This window comes from Gymnoscopelus microlampas, assembly GCF_963454915.1.
Source record: "Gymnoscopelus microlampas genome assembly, chromosome: 9".
NCBI lineage: Eukaryota > Metazoa > Chordata > Actinopteri > Myctophiformes > Myctophidae > Gymnoscopelus > Gymnoscopelus microlampas.
Window position 1 is genome coordinate 10,276,961 of NC_139946.1, and position 20,000 is coordinate 10,296,960.

The 20,000-nt window shown below is 43.3% G+C and overlaps 1 protein-coding gene across 1 annotated transcript in view; it reads right to left on the minus strand.

The window, feature by feature from the left end:
* Positions 1-20,000, minus strand: part of ncanb (neurocan b) — a gene marked incomplete at its 5' end in the record, with an annotated part of 142,303 nt that overhangs the window by 29,147 nt on the left and 93,156 nt on the right. The window contains one exon of the mRNA XM_084065954.1: positions 10,318-10,431. Within this exon, the coding sequence (XP_083922080.1) occupies positions 10,318-10,431 (114 nt within the window). The remainder of the gene's footprint in view (positions 1-10,317; positions 10,432-20,000) is intronic.

Below are 20,000 nucleotides of genomic sequence, written 5' to 3' on the forward strand. Positions count from 1 at the left end.
TGGCTGCCCACAGGCAGCGCGTCTGTGGATTCGTCTATAGACTAGTACAATTAACACACAAGCAAGCAGCACAAGGCATGGCCCTTCATTGAACAATTATTTATTCCTCATTACATGAGGACAACATACTGTACGTAATGTACTGCAGTAATTAGGCAGAATTATATACGTACAGTTTTTATAGTATCTTCATTTCCAGGGTCTGTCAGTGTGTAATTAGTGAATGGACAGCAAGGACAGCACATACAGATAATTAGGTAGAATGTACAGTAAATAGGTATACTGTATATGTATTTTTAGCTGTGGTCTTTCAAGTGCTGCCACAATAGAAAACCAATGATGGATAGCCCTGTGTCCTAATTGGGTGAGAGGACAAACTCACCTAAACTGAATGTTTTAAAAGAAATTGCAGACTTTGTAACTGTAACCAATTTTTTATTTAAGAGAATGCTGTATGATCACACAAAGAGAGAGATGCCCGCTGCTTATCACAAATTACAAGCTTGTTCTGCGGAATGTACACAAAAATTGTAACTTATTGTTAATTAAAACTCAAAACTTTACTGTGGGAAGGCTACTGACCCTTCGTTTCAGATCGCTGCAGTCAGAGGAGTTGGACAGCTTCCCTGGCAAGTACAATGCACCACTCTTCTAGGGGCAGACAACCTTATTGTTTTAGGCCTCTTCCTCCGAACACAAGTTACGCTTTGCTATACTACTCATTAATGCACAGAAAGGAGAATATAGACTATCTGCCGCACCTGCTGCCAGCCCCATCTCCTCCTCCTCCTCCACCTCCCAATCCCATATGTCTATCCTCCTTCCTTTAAACCCATCCTTATTCTCTCTCTCTCTCTCTCCTCCTTTCTCTCTCCTCTCTCTCTATCTCCCCTCTTCACAGCTTCTCCCCTCTTCTCATGCATGTAAGCTCCAGACCTGCTGGGAAAGCGAGTGACAGTTGCTCTACCAATGCACACTAATTAAGCACCTTGAATGAGAATGAAGCCCCCTCCCTTTCTTCTACAGGCAAACGGTGAAGACAATAGCATATGGCCTGGAGGAGCTATACTTTCCTTTAATTCTTCTCATCAGTAGCCAAGTTGTTGCAGAACTTCTGGGATCATTTTTTGCTTTCTCTGTGTGTGTGTGTGTGTGTGTGTGTGTGTGTGTGTGTGCGTGCGTGCGTGCATACGTGCGTACGTGCACAAGTTACAACGGTGCTACGGCACCTTCTGTTGTCAAGACACGGCGTGTGCGCCTCTTGACGTGATATTACAATGCATGAATCTTCATTAGCAGTTAATAGCCTCCGCCGACCCACAGGCCAACCAAAAATTAATTTGGCAGTGTCACGCGTTCTGCTGAGTCGTCGCTTTTGACTGCAGCACAGCGGTGCAGCCAGGACACAAAGCACAGAACACAGCATCACAGTCAGCCAGCTATCCCCGTAGTCGGAGATGGCCTGTGACAAAACAGACCTGCTCTCCCTCTGGTGCGTGCGAGACACTCGGACAATTGTCATTGAGTAAAAAAAGAAAAAGAAAAACTAAAAGAAATAAAACACAGCAGCAGGGACTAATTGCACATCAAAAGATGCTGCCTACTGCGGCATGTGAACTGCAATGCGTTGAAAACAGTCTAATGTGATAAGAGCCGGGGATGGGACCGCAAGACTGGGATCTACAGCCCCACAGGCACCCGGAACAGAGTGAGCCCAAGGTCACCGAGAGCCAGTGGTGGACAGTAACTTATGGATACTTATGACTTTCACTTTGATTCCACTACATTTCTAGGAAGGGAAAAAGTATATTATAAATTAACCACCCAGTTCAAGTATAGCAAAAATAGCAGATCTACAAACTCAGCGTGCTGTGATGCGACACCTTGTAAGCTTGTAGATCTGTTATTTTCACTATTATTCACATTTTTTTCTTTTTTTTTGTTCTGAGGCAAAGAACAAGGTAACAACCAGTAGAGGAATAATCCTCCAAAGACACTGGGAATGGATTGGCCACACTCTTCAAGTCTGCATCTAATATCACAACATATGCCCTGTTCTGGAACACACAAGGGAAAAGGAAGAGGGGCAGACCAAGAAACACCTGGCGGCGTGACCTGGATGCAGATGTGAAGGGTTCTGGCCACACATGGGGACAGCTGGAGAAACTGGCCCAGGACCGGGATGCCTGGAGAGCACTTGTTCGTGGTCTATGCCCAAAGTTGGGCTATAGGCGTGAGTAAGTCACATTTTTGGAAGATTTCTGGAAATGTTTAGATTTTTTGGGAAAATCTTCAAAATTTGAATACAGCAATGCAAAAGGAAATATACTTTGTAATTTGTACTTTTGAATACTTAGTATTTTAAGTATCTAGTACCTTAACTCAAGTACAAATTTGTAGTAATATTTGATCTAATATTTTAGACTCAAGTACTGCATTGGGTTGAGTACTTTGTCCACCACAGCTGAGAGCAACGGTAACTACACCATCTAATCCTATGGCTCCTCCATTTTGGATACTTTGTACATTCTCACTTCTCAGAGTTACGAGGATAAGAGGATAAATTAACTCTCAGGATTTTACTGTGTACAACCAGTTAAGGCAGTTAAACTAAACAGGCCCGTGCCACAGAAACCCACCAGCTGTGCATTCATCACTGTGTGCGTCTACCGTTCTTCAAGCATGAGTGCATAAATCCAATCTGAAAACTTGACCTCTACTGGCACAGGTTGGCGGTGCTCTGCTATAGCCTGGCTACTGGCTACTGAAATACGCCAAAAGGGAGGTGATTTGTAGCCTGGCATGGGTAATATGAGCAGCATAATGATATTAAGAAATGATTTCCAAAATGCTATATCCATTAATTTTTTACCTGATGTGCATTATTCATTCTGTCTGGGTAAAATTGTGTCAGCCTAGGAAATTGATGACGGTGTCTATACTATCTTTTAAAACATATTGAAATTAGTTTTACTTTCGTGCCATCAATTTGCTATGCTTGCTCTCATGCTATTATTTTTGTAGTTGGGAGATGGAGAAACTTTTCACACAAAGGAAGGCATGCAGAGAGAACATGCTCAGGAAATGGGAGATTGTCAATTTGTTAGACGTGGAAAACACACACTCATCCACATGGGAGTGTGCACTCTCACGAATGCATGTACCCTGATCACACAAAGGGTCACACTCAACCTGGAATGATTGCACACACACGCACGCACGCACGCACGCGCACGCACACACACACACACACACACACACACACACACACACACACACACACACACACACACACACACACACACACACACACACACACACACACACACACACAAACACTAGTTCCCTGACTGTTTTTTTTGTCAAATAAAAAATCAAATTTCTTTTCACCCCTTTTTCTCCCCGATGTATTTGCGTATGCCAAATGATTCCTCCCCAAACACATTTCTGTGTGTTGTCACTCCTGCATACTTCTGACTCACCTGCCAGTGAGGAACCCCCAGCGGGAGGATGTAGAGCCTTCGTCCTACTCCTCCCGCCCAACACTCCCTGCTGATAGGTGCCGAAAAAGTTCATAATTCCTCCAGTCCGCCACTCTGACAGAACTCAATTTGAGAATGAAGTACTCTTTATCATTCTGACAGATTAGTCCTCTGGTGTATACTTTTTGTTCTTTTTTTACCAAAAAAAAAAGAAAAAAGAACAAAAAGTATACACCAGAGGACTAATCTATCAGAATCTCTGTCTCTGACAGAAATCAGGTTGAGAATAAAGTACTCTTCATCATCCTGATAGATTAGTCCTCTGGAGTATACTTTTTGTTCTTTTTTCTTTTTTTACAAAAAAGAAGAAAGAAATCCACCTGTTTGCCATTGAATAAAGCTGAAGAGGTGGGTGCAGTCTTTTCCCTAATCCAAAGACAAGTGACTCTGAGCCCATAGGATTAGGTGTAGTCACGAATATCACCCTCTTCGCCCGGCTTCCCTCCCCAGAACACAGGCCAATTGTGTTCGTATAGACGCTCGACAAAGCCGGATGCGCCACGGTGGATTCGAACCCCCCGACTACGCGGTGGTGGGAACAACAGAGACGACCTTTACTGACCTGTTCAGCACTGTTTATGGACCACAAGCAGGGAACGGAAAACTAAATACATCCAGGAAACTATAGATTTTGCCATTGCACTTTGCAATATTGCACTTAAATGGCCATCAAAATGGTGTTTCAGCTTTTTCAGCTCAGTAAATCTACTGTACCTGCTCACTCCCTGTACTGGAAGTCCTTCTGTAAGTGGCAGCCTAGTACCATACTGTACTGAAGTGTAAATCTATACGTGTTCTCCAGCTTCCCATATCTATATACTGTAGCCTCAGGCTATCATAGCCCTGAACAATGACCAAACTGCCATGTCAACTGTCTTTTAACAACATGAACACTAGTGTCCCTATTCAGTGTCCCTATTCTGTCATAATAGAACATTCTGCAAAGTTACTGTATAGGTATCCTTTGACAAAAATACTATAGCAGATCTACAAGCTCAAAACGCATCGCAATGTGACGCGTTGCATAAACGTTATTGCCAACCAGCATTGTTCGCATAACAGACATAATCTACTAAAAACATTTCCAAAGTTTTTCAAATTGTTAGCACAGTCTGTAAAGCATGTTATATCAACATATCACTGCACAGTGCGTACAGTATGTGTACTTGAGTGAGTGACAAATACACCTTCTTGAATCTTGAGTCTAGCAATATGTGTAGGAACCCTGTAGTGACAAAGTGTAAGTGTGAGGTATGGTGTTTTCCAAACTGCTTGCCACCACTGCTGCCAATGTTAGCCAGGTGAGTTTGCTGTCCTACTCGTTAGTCTCAGTGTGTAGGACACAGTACATTCTACTACCTGCTGCTTGTTCTTGTACGCAGCTGTTTTACTGCTGTTGGAGGCTCTGTTTTATAGTAGTTCACCCAGCGCCATCACTTGGGCAAGCTGAGGAAGATTGTACATCGTAACTTTTATACTGAGTTGAATCTGAATCGTAACTCACAGACATGAGACAGAGTAAGAGACAGACGTGAGATAGAGTAAGAGACAGACGTGAGACAAAGTAAGAGACAGACATGAGACAGAGTAAGAGACAGACAGAGACAGAGTAAGAGACAGACGGGAGATGGAGTAAGAGACAGAAGTGAGACAGACATGAGACAGAGCAAGAGACAAAGTAAGAGACAGACAGAGACAGAGTAAGAGACAGACAGAGACAGAGTAAGAGACAGACAGAGACAGAGTAAGAGACAGACACAGACACAGACAGAGTAAGAGACAGACAGAGACAGAGCAAGAGACAGACAGAGATAGAGTAAGAGACAGACAGACATGAGATGGAGTAAGAGACAGACGCGAGACAGAGTAAGAGACAGGAGACTGAGTAAGAGACAGACGTGAGACAGAGTAAGAGACATGAGACAGAGTAAGAGACAGACATGAGACGGAGAAAGAGACAGACGTGAGACGTTGTAAGGGACAGACGTGAGATGGACTAATAAAGGAACATTGGCCATGTCCCCATTGGCTCTATTCAGCCCACATTGTAAAATCCTGTGTTTTTTTTTGCGTCTCATTTCTGCACCTACAAATGCAGTTAGTTTGTCATTTTAAGCATGCCTTGTTTGTCATCGCAAAGTGCGCCTCTCTCCTTTATGCAGACACTTTTAACGGTGGTTCACGCAAATGACAGGAGGAGGTGTGATAAGTCTGGTTCATTCCGCATTCCGCTGGATTTACTAATGCTCAGGGTTGCTTTAAAAAGCAGCAGCAAATTAGCACAGAGACAGGAGGGCTCTATTAAAGGAAGCTTGTGGTGGAGATAACAATAAATGCAGCAAGGAGACACGGATTGCCGTTAGGTCTCGAAAACACGCAGACAATCAAGACATAATGAACACGTAGCCTAAAGACTAACACAATAATTACTCTGAGAAATCAAAGACATTCTTGGACCACACATCATTCCCACCTGGCAATAGTCATTTTGCTAGCAACTCCAGTGTACACTTTATCAGTGATTTAGTTTAAAGTATAAATTTATCTCTGAGAGTGTTCAAATGGAACCAAATAGACGTAGGGCATTAGGTGTCCATTCAATTCCACTTGTTCTATCTCAGAGTTACAGACCGGTAAAGTATTTGGTTCTTATCTACTGTATCAATCATTTAGGTGGGGATCCCTGGGGGGTCTCCGTAGCCCACGTTGAGAACCAGTGCCCTAGGCACCTGACCAGCACAAATTGCACTTAAGGTTCAGGGAAATTTGTGCTGACCACTTTTTGATGCATGTTAATCTCCATTGATGAAACAACGAGCCAGAAATCATCAAGAATTCAAAATGAAAGTCTCTCTAGGCTGAGAGAACAGCATAACAAAAATGTAAGATAAGAAAAGTAATTAATCTTTCATTCACTTCTTTTGTGACACATATCAGTTGTGTGTAATGGAGCAATTACAACAGAATGCTATTCAATCTCTTTGACAAAATTGCAAGAAATGAACGTGACTTTGAGTCTTATTAAGTGTACCACTTTTACACATTTAATCATACAATGATACAGCTTTTCTAAGGTCTGGACAGTCTCTCCCTCTCTCTCTTCCTCTCTCTGTATGAGTGCGTGTGTGTGTGTGTGTGTGTGTGTGTGTGTGCGTGCGTGCGTGCGTGCGCGTGCGCATGCGTACGTGCACTCATGCATGGTCTGTGTGTCATTGCTGTATCCTGTGTGGGTGTATGCATTATGAATTGTGGGGATGGGGTATTTGTCAGAAATGCTGTATCATGTGAATGTGTGGATGGGAGTCGTGTTTTACGTGCTATATAGTGTGTGTGGGTGTGTGTGCATGGACGTGTGTGTGTGTGTGTGTGTGTGTGTGTGTGTGTGTGTGTGTGTGTGTGTGTGTGTGTGAGATGTGTGTGACGTGTGCGTGTGTGCGTGTGTGACGTGTGCGTGTGTGCGTGTGTGCGTGGGTGCATTTTCAGAGTTGTAGGTGTTCTCTTTTTGTAGGGAAGCACACTGAATTTTCTTTGCATGAAATGTGCTATATAATCCAATTGACTAGACTTGACTTGGCCAGCTGAAACAAACTGTAATAATAACCTTTATCTATATAGTACTTTTACAACAGAATTTTATGAGCAAATGAATTCATGAAGCCCTGCCTCTCATAAAGACAAACAATAAAAATGCCAGGCGTAAATCAACAACAGAGTATAGAAGCACAGACCATGCAAATGCAATGATAATGAAATAAGCTTTAACTCAATGAAAAAATAAATAAACTTGCTCTCTCTCTCTCTCTCTCTCTAGAGAGACTTCGCAATGGAAACTTGCTATCATTGACTCTCAGATTAGATCACCATGGTAACAGGCCAGAGGAAGGTAGAGTATGGGGGTACCTACAGTAGCTTCAATACACTCAGATGATATACAGCATCTGAGCATCTCTGCTGTCCGGCAGAAACTCCAAAATGTTCATTTTTCAGGAAAAAAATTAAAGTGGAGTTAGGAGGTTTTGTTCATCATTGATAAGAACAGCTAAATGGACCTCCAAGCTCACAATGAGGTTGGAGGTCAAAAGGGGGTGGAGCCTGGAGTCAGCAAAACCAGCAAACTCCACCCCCCTTTGGTGGAGTTAGCTGGTTTAGCAGAAAGTTTGAGGATCCAATGGAGTTTGCTGGTTTTGTCAGACAGCAACAATTATACATGAAGTATACAGTACAAGAATATATACTGAATAGGGGTGTGCCGATATATCGTCCCGCGATATATCGCGATACGTTTTCGCGACGATATGTATCGTTTTGGAAAAAAAAAATATCGTTTTTGAATTTTTTTTTTTTTTTTTTTTTTTTTTTTTTTTACAATCATAATAATCAGGCATGCAAACGGCCCCGAAGTGAAAAGAGTGACAAAATGTTTTTTTTTCGGGTCAGGTGTCATACTATTTGGATTCAAAACGGCTATTGTAGCTGAAAAGCTACAAGTTTGCATGTCTGAATAATGCAAAAACAGAATTATTTGTTTGCATTTTCTTTTTTTCTCCTCCATATATTTTCATAATAAAAAAAGTGCGTATCGTATCGTATCGAAATCGTATCGAAGTTGTGAGCCAAATATCGTATCGTATCGTTTCGTGAAATTAGTGTATCGGCACACCCCTAATACTGAAGGAGCAAATGTACCCAGTGGACTGTAGCAAACGAGACAAGAAACTGGAGGGGAGGGGGGGGGGGGGATGCAATTGGCTGACATTTAAGTGGATATGAGTTTCAGTGTAGCAAATGATTGCGAAGTTAATGACCACTGTTTTTCTCACAGGCAACCACTCCCCGGGGAACAGAGATCACTCTGACATGCTAAACCACTGCCTGTTGGGAGGAGTACTTTTCACAGCTGAATAATGTGTGTATGTATAGTGAATATTGAGCGGTTAGAGATAAAAACAAAAGAGTGGAAAGGCAGAGGCTAAAGCATACAGTGCTCCATCAACCATGAATGTGCCGACACAACAGGAGCTTGGGTGGAACGTTCACACACACACACACACACGCACACACGCACATGCGCACACGCACACGCATACGCACACGCACACACACACACACACACACACACACACACACACACACACACACACACACACAGAGGGGTCAACTGGTGTTGCTAGCTGGGGTCAACACAATCAGTGCCATCTTCTGGGTAGCATAGAGGTGCACGCCAAATTCCATGCCAATCCAGCCAGTAGTTTTTTCTGGGATCAAAGTAGTAGATGGATGTAGCTTTTTTCTCTCCTTTATTATTACAGAAAAGGTCACACTTCGACCACTCCCTCCCGACCCAAAGCGCCGACCTAACCTGATTTAATTCCCGAGTGCCTTGAGCATTCAACCAACCGTGTGTTTGAGGAAATGTACTTTCCTTGCGTTGCTTTGCCACTTATATTAAACCCTTTTTACTTAGTTGACTGCAGTGGCGTCAGTTCAGCAAAAGCTAAGGTATGGCATAGGGGTGTGCCGATACACTAATTTCACGAAACGATACGATACGATATTTGGCTCACAACTTCGATACGATTTCGATACGATACGATACGCACTTTTTTTATTGTGAAAATATATGGAGGAGAAAAAAAGAAAATGCAAACAAATAATTCTGTTTTTGCATTATTCAGACATGCAAACTTGTAGCTTTTCAGCTACAATAGCCGTTTTGAATCCAAATAGTATGACACCTGACCCGAAAAAAAAACATGTTGTCACTCTTTTCACTTCGGGGCCGTTTGCATGCCTGATTATTATGATTGTAAAAACGATACATATCGTCGCGAAAACGTATCGCGATATATCGCGATACGTTGCGTCTGTCCGGCGCGAAATTGGAAAAAAAGATTTGGGGGTCAAAACACTCCCAAAATGCATAGAAAACTACAGTATGCATTATACCTATAACACAATGGTCTTACACCTGCATTATAGGCTGATAACGCAGATCTTCATTAGAGGTCAGAGTCTTTGAAACATCTATTTTGTCCAGGTTAAGTTACGGTTGACCTGTCCAAGCGACCGTTGTGTGTCTCATTGGAGATCTTCAAAGCGACCATTTCCATTTACACCAAATCACCTGGCCGAATATTGTTGTGACGCGTTGTGAGCTTGTACCACTTTCTTTATTATTATTATTATATATATATTATTATTATTCCACTTTGCTTGTGTGTGGCTGACCAGCATGCAGGCAACAGTGGCCCCTGCACTGGGGACTGAACCAGTCTAGTCTCTTATCCATTATTCCGGTGGTTCTCAATCTGTGGGCCGTGAGGATATTGCAAGTGGGCCCCAAAATAATTTACAAAACACTAAGATTTCATTGATAATATAACATTAATATAGAAAATGAGAATGCAAAAAAAAAAACCTTCACGGTATGTTTTCTTTAAAACTTTGACTGTGATGAATATGAACACAATTGATTAATTTATCATTAAAATAAACATGCTCTGAAAATGCACACATCTTACCCAACTGGCTGAAAAAGCGTTTTACAAGTGGGCCCGGATCCAGAAAAGGTTGAGAACCACTGCATTATTCCAAATCCCTTGCTTCCTCTCCTTGATCTCCACTTCCCCTGCTACCTCCCCCTGCCTTCACAAGCCCCCCCTCCCTCCCTCCCTCCCTCCCTCGACACACACCTCATCCTCTTCTTCCTCCACCTCCTCCACCGACCTCCTTTTCTTTCTGAGTTCACTGACTGAGTTACGAGCCAAGCGCTTACCTTTCTCACAAGTGGCTCCGCCATAGCTGGGCAGACACAGACACACAAAGGAGCTGATCTCATCAATGCAGGTGCCCCCGTTCTGGCATGGGTTAGACTGGCAGTCGTCAATGTCTGTAGAGGGAGAGAGAGAGAGACAGGCAGACGGAGATAAAGAGAGGGGAGGTGAGTAAGAGAGCGTGAGAGGTCACAGTATTGACACGCAAAATGCATAATTTAAATAAAAGTAAAATAAAGCAAAATTATTTCAAAAACTACCTGCCCAGACAGGGACCGAGAAACCCCAACAGAGAGCTATACCTTTATTTGAAAGATCAGAGGGATTTCTGTGCAAGATATAATTAAAGGAAATTGATTGAGCTTCATCAAAAGTGCTTTAGTAGGCACCGAAGCACATGATACAGTACCAATTACAATATGTCCAGAGGATAGGCCTCTGTTCTGCTGTCAGACCTAACCTCAGCTAACTTAAGAGGTAGTGTGACACAAAGAGAGAGAGAGAGAGAGAGAGAGAGAGAGAGAGAGAGAGAGAGAGAGAGAGAGAGAGAGAGAGAGAGACACACACACCATCGGACGGAGAGAGTGAAAAGGAAGTTGGAAAGTTCCAAACTGAGAAGAATTCATGAGTACACCCACACCAACGCATTCTCGCCTCTTTCTGCAGCAGGTATTCAAATGTGATGAGGCCATTTTTCTAAAGCGTGCCTAAAGCCAAATGCGTTGTAGATTGGCTATGTTCAATGCAAGACACCGATGTGCAATTAAGTGTAAATCAGGCGTTAGTGACCCGGCATGAACACATGCACACGCACAGATGGACACAGTAACCCACACACACACACACACACACACACACACACACACACCCACCCACACACATTTTGCAGAGGCGTCAGAGGGACGGGAGCCCTCGTTCAGCTGAAAAATAGTAATCGTATATTTCTCTGGCTGATCTGGGCCTGAGGGCAAAATCATTAAAACTGCAGCTGGTATCTCACAATCCTCTGCCCTCACAACATCTGAGTGAGTCCCTAGGGCCCGATGAGGGGTCAGGAGAGAGAGAGGGGTGATGGAGAGAAGGTGTGCAGGAAGGAATGATGGTAGGAGAGAAAAGGTGCAGGAAAGGGCCTCAGGAAAAAGAGAGAGTGATGCTAAAGATCATTTAGTATAGTGGTTCTCAACTTTTCCTTTTTTTTTTGCTCTGCAACGCTAGAATATTTCGAACAATTCTCAAGGACCCCAACTCCCCACCTCCCCACAACAGCATTCAGTATATCGTTGCTGTCGGGTGAAACCTTGTATGTCCAAAACCGTTCATTTTTTGATTATTATAAAAACAAACGTTTTAAAATAGTGTAAATAGTACATCTACAAGCTCACAACTAGTCGTATCGCGATGCATTGTGAGCTTGTCGATCTGCTATTTTCACTACTTTTGTGATATTCTTGTATGATGACGTAGGGCATTAATTTACAAAAGAAAAACCTAAAAAGTTTAAATACTGTATGGAGATATGAGGTTTCTGCCCGACAGCAATGATATTATGATATATTAGTTTATAAGAAGGCATAACACAGTAAGTTCTATTCTATTAAAAATATATATGCAAATATTTTACATAAAAGCCTTATTTAGACTCTACAACGAAGTACATCAAGCCCTAAACAGTCTTTATTTCATTTTTAGCTTTCCCCCCATGCTACGCCTATTAGTTCAAAAGACTCTATGCACAGCAGCCATATTCAAAAGAAATTGGGCCTCTTCCTTACTTCCTTCACAGGTTTTACCAATGATTTTCAATGATAATTAAGCATCAAAATGCCGATATTGTGAGACAGCTTCACACCTGATGCTCAGGCTTGGACTGGATGTTATCAAAAACTGATTTAGACGCAGGAGTCCGAGAGACACACACTCAGTCTTTCTGCCTCTCTTTCAGTCAGTCTCTCTCTCTTCCATCTGTCGAGACTGTAAGCCAGTAGATTAATGTGCTACCTGTACAGCTGTTACAAAAAAAAAGAACACTTGGCGTGGGGCCTAATACCAACAAGCATCTGGCCGGACTTAATAGAATCACACTCTGGCAATTAGCTGTTATAAAAAGGACCTGACACCTGTGTAGTACTAAGCAAAAATAACCAACACTTGTATTATTCTTTGCAGACATACAGTATACTGTAGTTCAGAGTTAAGCTCCTTACACGCTGGGAGCATGACAGCAGCACGGTGGCGCAGTGGTTAGCACCACTGTTGGGTTTCCTCCCACAACAGAAGAATTGCATGCCTGGTACATACTCCTGCCAACGCACTTGACCAAGGTACTGGCATTACAAACCAGTTTGCCGTGCAGGTTGCTTACTGCTCCTACAATATGTAGTTAGGACACTTTTTTCCCAAGGGGAAAATAAAAGAGTGTGAAAATGCTCTGTCTGTTTGTTTGAATAAACAATACGAAAATGCGTTGGTGGATATTTCACGTCTAACTATTAATTTGGTGATACTTCATTCAATTTTATTTTATGCCCGATTTCACACATTTCTGTGTGTTGTCACTGCTGTTGTATCCTACTGGCTCACCTTTCAGTGAGGGGCCTCCATCGGGAGGATGTAGAGCCTCCATCCTACTCCTCCCGCCCCACACTCCCTGATGACAGGTGCCGCCCAAACCCCGTAGGAGTACATGCAGTGACAAATATCACCTTCACGCCTCACCGCCCGGCTTCCCTCCTCCGAACACGGACCGATTGTGTCAGAGCGCATAGACGCTCGACAAAGCCGGATACACCCCGGTGGATTCGAACCTCTAGACTATGCGATGCTGGGCAGGTACTTTACCACTGCGCCACCTGAGTGCCCAGATTGACGCTTTTATTTGCGGCGAAGATTTTACCTTGTTTCTAAAATAAATTCTGTCACTGTATCGTGGCATATTATTCGTGTTCTGTGGGGATGTACACATGACACAAACAGCAGTTTAAATTAATGACACAAAAAGACCTTTAGAGTTAGGTGTCGCTAATTTTTAAGGCAACTTCATTAAAAAGGATGAACTATTAAATGGTTTTAAAAAAACACAACAAAGGAGAAGTCAGGTCACCGTTATGAAGGTGAAGGGTTGATGCCCTAATATTAAAGTTGTTCGCCTATTATGGCATTACGGTTCATGTGGTGAAATAAGCATTCTCTGTTACGCTAATGACAAAGCAGAAAAGTGGGGCCATATGGCAGGGCTGAGCACATTGTTCCTCAGGGTCTAACACCATCTACCTTCCTGTCCGCTCCTCTGACAGTGACGAGAGTGCCAGGACACAGCAGGCTTGTCCACTCACTGTCCACTCCATGACTGCTCTGCCCAGCTGGCGAACTGAAGAGGTGGTCCAACTGAAGCAGGTGGCAGTGTGTGTGTGTGTGTGTGTGTGTGTGTGTGTGTGTGTGTGTGTGTGTGTGTGTGTGTGTGTGTGTGTGTGTGTGTGTGTGTGTGTGTGAGTGTTTAATGAAGTTGAGCATTTGTGTGTTTGTCCGTCCATCCTTCTCTGGCTTGCTACCCAGGACAACACAAGAAGGCAGAGTGACCATGGTGTCCACAATGGAGCCAGTGGTGCAATGTTTATCTGTTGGCACGGAATAGATGGAAGCATAGATAACCATGGGCCATACGGGTAATTGTGGGATACAGCTAGCTGGCTGGCGATGCTGCCGTTATCTGTCCATGCCAAAGCCATTAAGTCCAAACTTAACGGAAGAGACAGCTAAATATGTAATAGTTGACATCGATAAAAACTCATGACAGCATAACAAACAATACCAAATTGTTATTTAGTTTGGCTTCACTGACAACCTAAAAATATGTTGTTTGGAATTGGGCAGGGAGGGAGTGTTTACCCTCCAAGCACCCTATTTTTTTTTTACTTAGCGCCTTATCTGTGTTTCTATGAGGCCAAACAAACAGTTTTAGTTCAGAACTTATATCCAGGGTTTAGAAACAGACATGTAGCCTACCGTTACAAAATGATTGATAGAACCAAATGAAGTTTTAGTTTAGTGGTAGAAGATTAACATAATTAATCCTCTAAACGTAAAGTGATTTTTGAGTGATGAACCTTTTCCCCAGGAGATCCAGTATTTTGGAGTAGAACTTTTCAGGAGGTGGGAGAAGAAGTGGATGATGGATGGGAAGCCAGAGAGAGAGAGAGAGAGAGAGAGAGAGAGAGAGAGAGAGAGAGAGAGAGAGAGAGATTTGAGAGAGTGCAGAAAGAGAGGAGCTGAGGCAATGTCTGTTGATGGAAAATCTGGAGGCTCATGGCAGGTGTGGAAAAAAAATAATGAATAATTGAGAAAGGACTAAGAAGAAAGAAGGAGAGAGAGAGAGAGGGGGGGGGGGGAGGGGGAGGGGAGGTGGGCGAACAAGAAAAAAGGGACAGAATTAGATTGTGGATGGTCCTTGGATGCAGCTATCATTGTTATCTCCCTATAGTCACTGTTTGTCAGGCACAGATCAGATCATCCTGCCCTTCTCTCCTGTGTACTAGAACAGAGCTTCACCAACCGCTACTAGCCTCCCCATCCATCAAAACTGAGCTTGCAGATCTGCTATTTTCGGTGCTCGACACCGGCGCGCCAACTAAGTATAAATCAGACGTTTTTTGCCAGCTCTGGAGGGTCTTTTTCTTGCACCACCACAGTGAGATTTATACCTTCAATTCCAACGCCGGCTAGGGCATTTGTGAACGTTGAGGCCAAATAAAAAGTAAACAGCTTTCTCCGTTTTATAAATGAGATCTCAAACACAATCAACAGTTTCATGGCTAGGAATCCTTGTGGGTGTCGCCGTCAAGGGAGAGAGAAAAACAGAGTGTGAGAAAGTCTACTCAGTGAAAGGTAATAAAGGTATGGAGGACAGAATCGATTTGAGCCAGGGTCTTTCCACGGGCCAGGGTTAGAGGGTTCCATGCCGTTCTACTGCGTTTGTCTTTGTATAAAAGACGTGAAAGATAAAAACTAAATCGATTTGAGCCTTGCCTGGATACTTTTTTTTAATCAAGGTACAGTATAAATTAAGTGACATGGCTGCTTTTTATGTGGAGGGCCAGTTAAACTAGTCCATACCCGGGGTTGCGCACACCCAAAATATTTTGTGGACTTGAGACTGCAACTGGCACGACAGATCCCAGCCTGAGAAAAGTTAAAAAAAAATCACCTTAAATCAATTTCAAATCAATATACCAACCCACTGAGGAGAAAAGACATCCACATACAGTTACTATAAAAGTCCATATCCGCTGACTGGGTCATTATATCACAGTAGCACGCTGTGCTACTGTGGGTTGTGGGTTGTAACATAATATAACTGATGAGACCCTTTGTAATTAAAGCTTCTGCGCTTTATTGACCACACACGCACGCACGGACGCACGCACATAGGCACGCACACACGCACCCACGCACAAGTCTATAGACTACACGTAGCCCAGCTGCAGCTTGCCATGCATTTAAATCAGTCTCAAAGTCTTATAACTTTGCACCGTTGAACCCGCTATCTCTCTCTGCTGGTGTTCTGTCTGGTGTTGTGCCCTGATCCCAAAGACACAAATACACAAGACTGGCCTCTGGGGCTGTACATCAATTTCACCACCATATCCAGATCAACTTGTCATAACTCTTGTTTATAACCATTACTGTTACTTAAGATAAGATGTTTTGGTATGAAACCCCCCATTTTATATCATAATCAGAAATGAATGTCTGACATTTGTAACAAACCAACCTGTGTGAACATTGGTTGAGGATTCAGCAAGTGATTTCACACAAAATGCTTATAAACAGCTTAAGTTTGGGAGCTTTTCTAGTTTACTTGGCTTTTGCTGACATTGACCAAAAAATACCCACAATTTCCCACAACAGGATGGTAAGAGCTTTATTTTGAAATGTCATTCAGAGCAATTGCTCTCTATGTGCGTTATATGGGGCTTGAATACATCTGGCAGCTTTTTCAAATGCCACAAACACTACCAACATCTGTTGAAAGGGTCAGCACTGCGGCGGCCTTTCGCCTTCCATGCTAATGAATGTTTGAGGCTGGCAGCAGCATTGACATTCTGTATATAACTAACTGTATTTCATAGTTCTATATAATTGCTTTGGAAAAAGTATGAACAGTCCTAGTGCCGTTTCAGTGTAATGTGTTCCATTAAATGAAAGAAGTAAGTGGGCCTGTCAGGGAGGAGGTGAAGGGGAGGGATACGGCCAAAAAGAGGGACGGTATATACAGACATAAAGGACGAAGGAGCCATAAAGAGCATGACAAGAATGAAAGAGGAGAAATTCAGCTACTGCACAGAAAGGGGAAGAATGAGTTACTGAGGCAGACAGAGGACAGGATGGTGAATTCATTAATTAATTCATTAATGGGAAAACCTCAAAGCTTAGTGCCCATGTTCCTGCAACATTTTGCTTACGTCATCCTTGGGGGCTAAATATTATCGTAGGAGCCACTGTGTGAATATGTTAAATCGTTTCATAGTATGCTAGTCTACTATGTATGTATACGTGGCTTATTGGGTTCCTCTGACACTCAGGGACACAGGTAGATGGCTCAGACATGTTTTTTTGTAGACTGGCAAGATGTTACAAGCCAGAGCAGATGGAATTGCTGTCGTGGCAGAGGCACTCTCTTGAGTTTGTAGATGACTGATTCATCCTGTGTGCATCGACTACAACAGGTGTGCTGCAGTCACACCCAGCTCAGTCCAATTAGTTTGGATTTTGGCCAGGTGTGACTGCATAAATCAGCCATCACCCACACCACAGTAGGATTGAACGCACACACGCACACTCTGTCCCTACCCCTCTCTCTCTCTCTCTCTCTCTCTCTCTCTCTCTCTTACACAACAACTCATGCACACAAACACAAACACAAACACAAACACCCACACATACAGCAGGCTGGCATGCGATCACAGGCGCACACTCATTATAGTGTGTCACGTGATCTGCACCAAATCCCCGTCACAGTGCTTCAACGCCCAGCAGTTTGTCATAGCAGTGCAGAAAACAGTGCAGACTTCTCTGCAGCCATCCGCATTATACAGTAGCACAGGGCCTGATCAATTAAACACAGTTAATGACAACCACAGTCTTCACTTATCATGTCATGGGGGGGGGGGGGGGGGTTGCACATTCATGCAAGCAAAGATGTGCTAGAACACACACACACACACACACACACACACACACACACACACACACACACACACACACACACACACACAGTGGGTGGCTGTCTGGGCTGCTGTCCTATCAATCGGCAGTGGTGACAGATGGTCTCCCTTCCTCCTAATTGCCTCCCAAATATGGCTGAAACTATATAGAAACAAATTGACATGACATACTGATAAAATGGGGCCTTTGAAATGGAAATGTTCTCCCCGTGAAGGCTTTTTCAGAGAGGTACGTCACTTGTCATTGTGTCAGACCCCAAATGATTGACTTCCATTAGGTTGCTGAGAGGCGCTGACATTTCCCTGCCCTCCAACAAAGATGGATACCTTCCTATTGAACCACTGCTTGTCTAAACTATGTGCTCACTCAATACACCTTGTTGAGTGTCCATGGCTCTGATTTTATTTTGTGCGTGCGTCTGTATTAGACAGGGTTGCAGAGAGGGTTGCATAAAAATATGTCAATAATGCATTAAGGTGTTTTTGATTACTTCCTTACCTACTTACATACTGTAGTATTAAATATACTGTACATGTGTGTATACAATAAAAGTTTACTGTGTAAGAATGGACCCTTACTCTAATTTTACATCATCAGAGTTAGGATTTTAGTTTACCATGCATATTATATGCATGGTTGGTTGCATTGCATGTTTTTTATGTGGACGTGTCCGTGTGTATATGTGTATTATACTGTGTGCGTGTGTGTGTATTATACTGTGTGTGTGCAGAGCCCTCGGCTGCCAGACATGTGGGGGTTTGAGTAGATTTCAAAGGAATCCCAGTGATCAACAGGGAACACAGAGAACAAACAGACAAGTACACAAGAGTGCTGTTACAGCCACAGGCTACACTTGTCTCCAGAGAAGTCAGAGCTCAACTGATCAACCTACACAGTAAAATCGGGAAGTGCAATGGTAAGTGTGCGGTTGGTTACATTTGTGTACTGATGCAGTCATAGTGTTTTGAGAAAAACCTCTACTAAAAACAAATAAAGTACATTTATTTGGTTATAATCTCTGAAGACAGATTCAATGGGTTCCCAGATTGATCAGGTTAAAGGGGAATTTTGCTAGCCTCGCGTAACCAGACTATATCACTGCGTGGATATGGGCAATTTTGTTTTGCACGGGCAGATTCGTCTGGTCCCAGGCTAACCACAGCAAAAAACACTCGCCAATGGGCCTTGTGCTAGATCGCATATTTTGACAGCTTTTTAAAATATTTCTTTTGGTGAGATCTGACGTTCATAGTGACTATGCAGCACCCCACCGGAAGTCTCGCTGGTGTTCAGTTACTATGAACATCAGATCTCACTAAAAAAAATAGGCGCACGTTTTTAGCTGTGGCGGACCCGGGGATGGAGTTATGACATTTTTCTGATGTACCATTCATCCTAGGATATCCTAACATCATAGAAAAGGTAAGAAAACCGTGGGGCAAAATTCCCCTTTAAGACTTTTGGATACTGTACATACACACTGTAGATACATGGCAGGTGTTTATAAACAGCTTGAAGCCCAGACAGTGTATTGGGAGCCTCACACAGTACGTCCAAACCCATCAGGGCTCCCTGGCTTTTTCACGGGTTGGGAGCAAATCCAGCCTAAAAGCTCCGCTCCAGAAAATCACAGTGTAGCATGAAATATACAATCTACGGGGGAAGTTTAGCATTCATTCTCGTGTGCAGCTCTGCGTATATATGAGCAGCATGCGTATATATCTGCGAGAATGTGTGTGTGTGTGTGTGTGTGTGTGTGTGTGCTTATCATTCAGAAAGACAGGTCCGGGCTGTTGTTGACAGGCTGCTGCAACACACACAGCAGCAGCCCGGAAAATGTAATGAGGAAAAATGTCACAACATCTCACGTCTCTGCTAGCCTTCCGTTCTGACAGCCTCACTCCGCTCACAGTATGAGAGTGTCTGTGTGTGTGTGTGTGTGTGTGTGTGTGTGTGTGTGTGTGTGTGTGTGTGTGTGTGTGTGTGTGTGTGTGTGTGTGTGTGTGTGTGTGTGTGTGTGTGTGTGTGTGCATGCGTGTAAAGCTCGATTACTTTGTGGTACGGCTGAGTCGTTTGCCAAAATATTGCCAATCTATAAGCTCACAAAGCGTTGGGATTGCCAGCTGTTGCGAGCTTGTAGATCGGCTATATTTTTGCTGTGCGACAATTATTAAGCGTGAGTCTCTGTGTGGGCATGTGTGTTTTTTCATGTGTGTGTGAGTCTCTGTTCACTGACTTCATCTTTGCTATCTGCTTTATATTTGGACTGGAAGAGGGGAGGGGGGCAGAAGCCAGGGGAAAGAGTGATTTCATGTTTGCTCTATCTATACAGTGTGGAAGATGGGGGGTGGAGGGTACACAGAGAGACAGAAATAACAAAGTACACACTGAGGTATCAACAAAGAGGCTGACTTTGTTTTCCTTCAGTTGCATTTCCCTTGCATTTCCTCACCTCCTCTCCTCT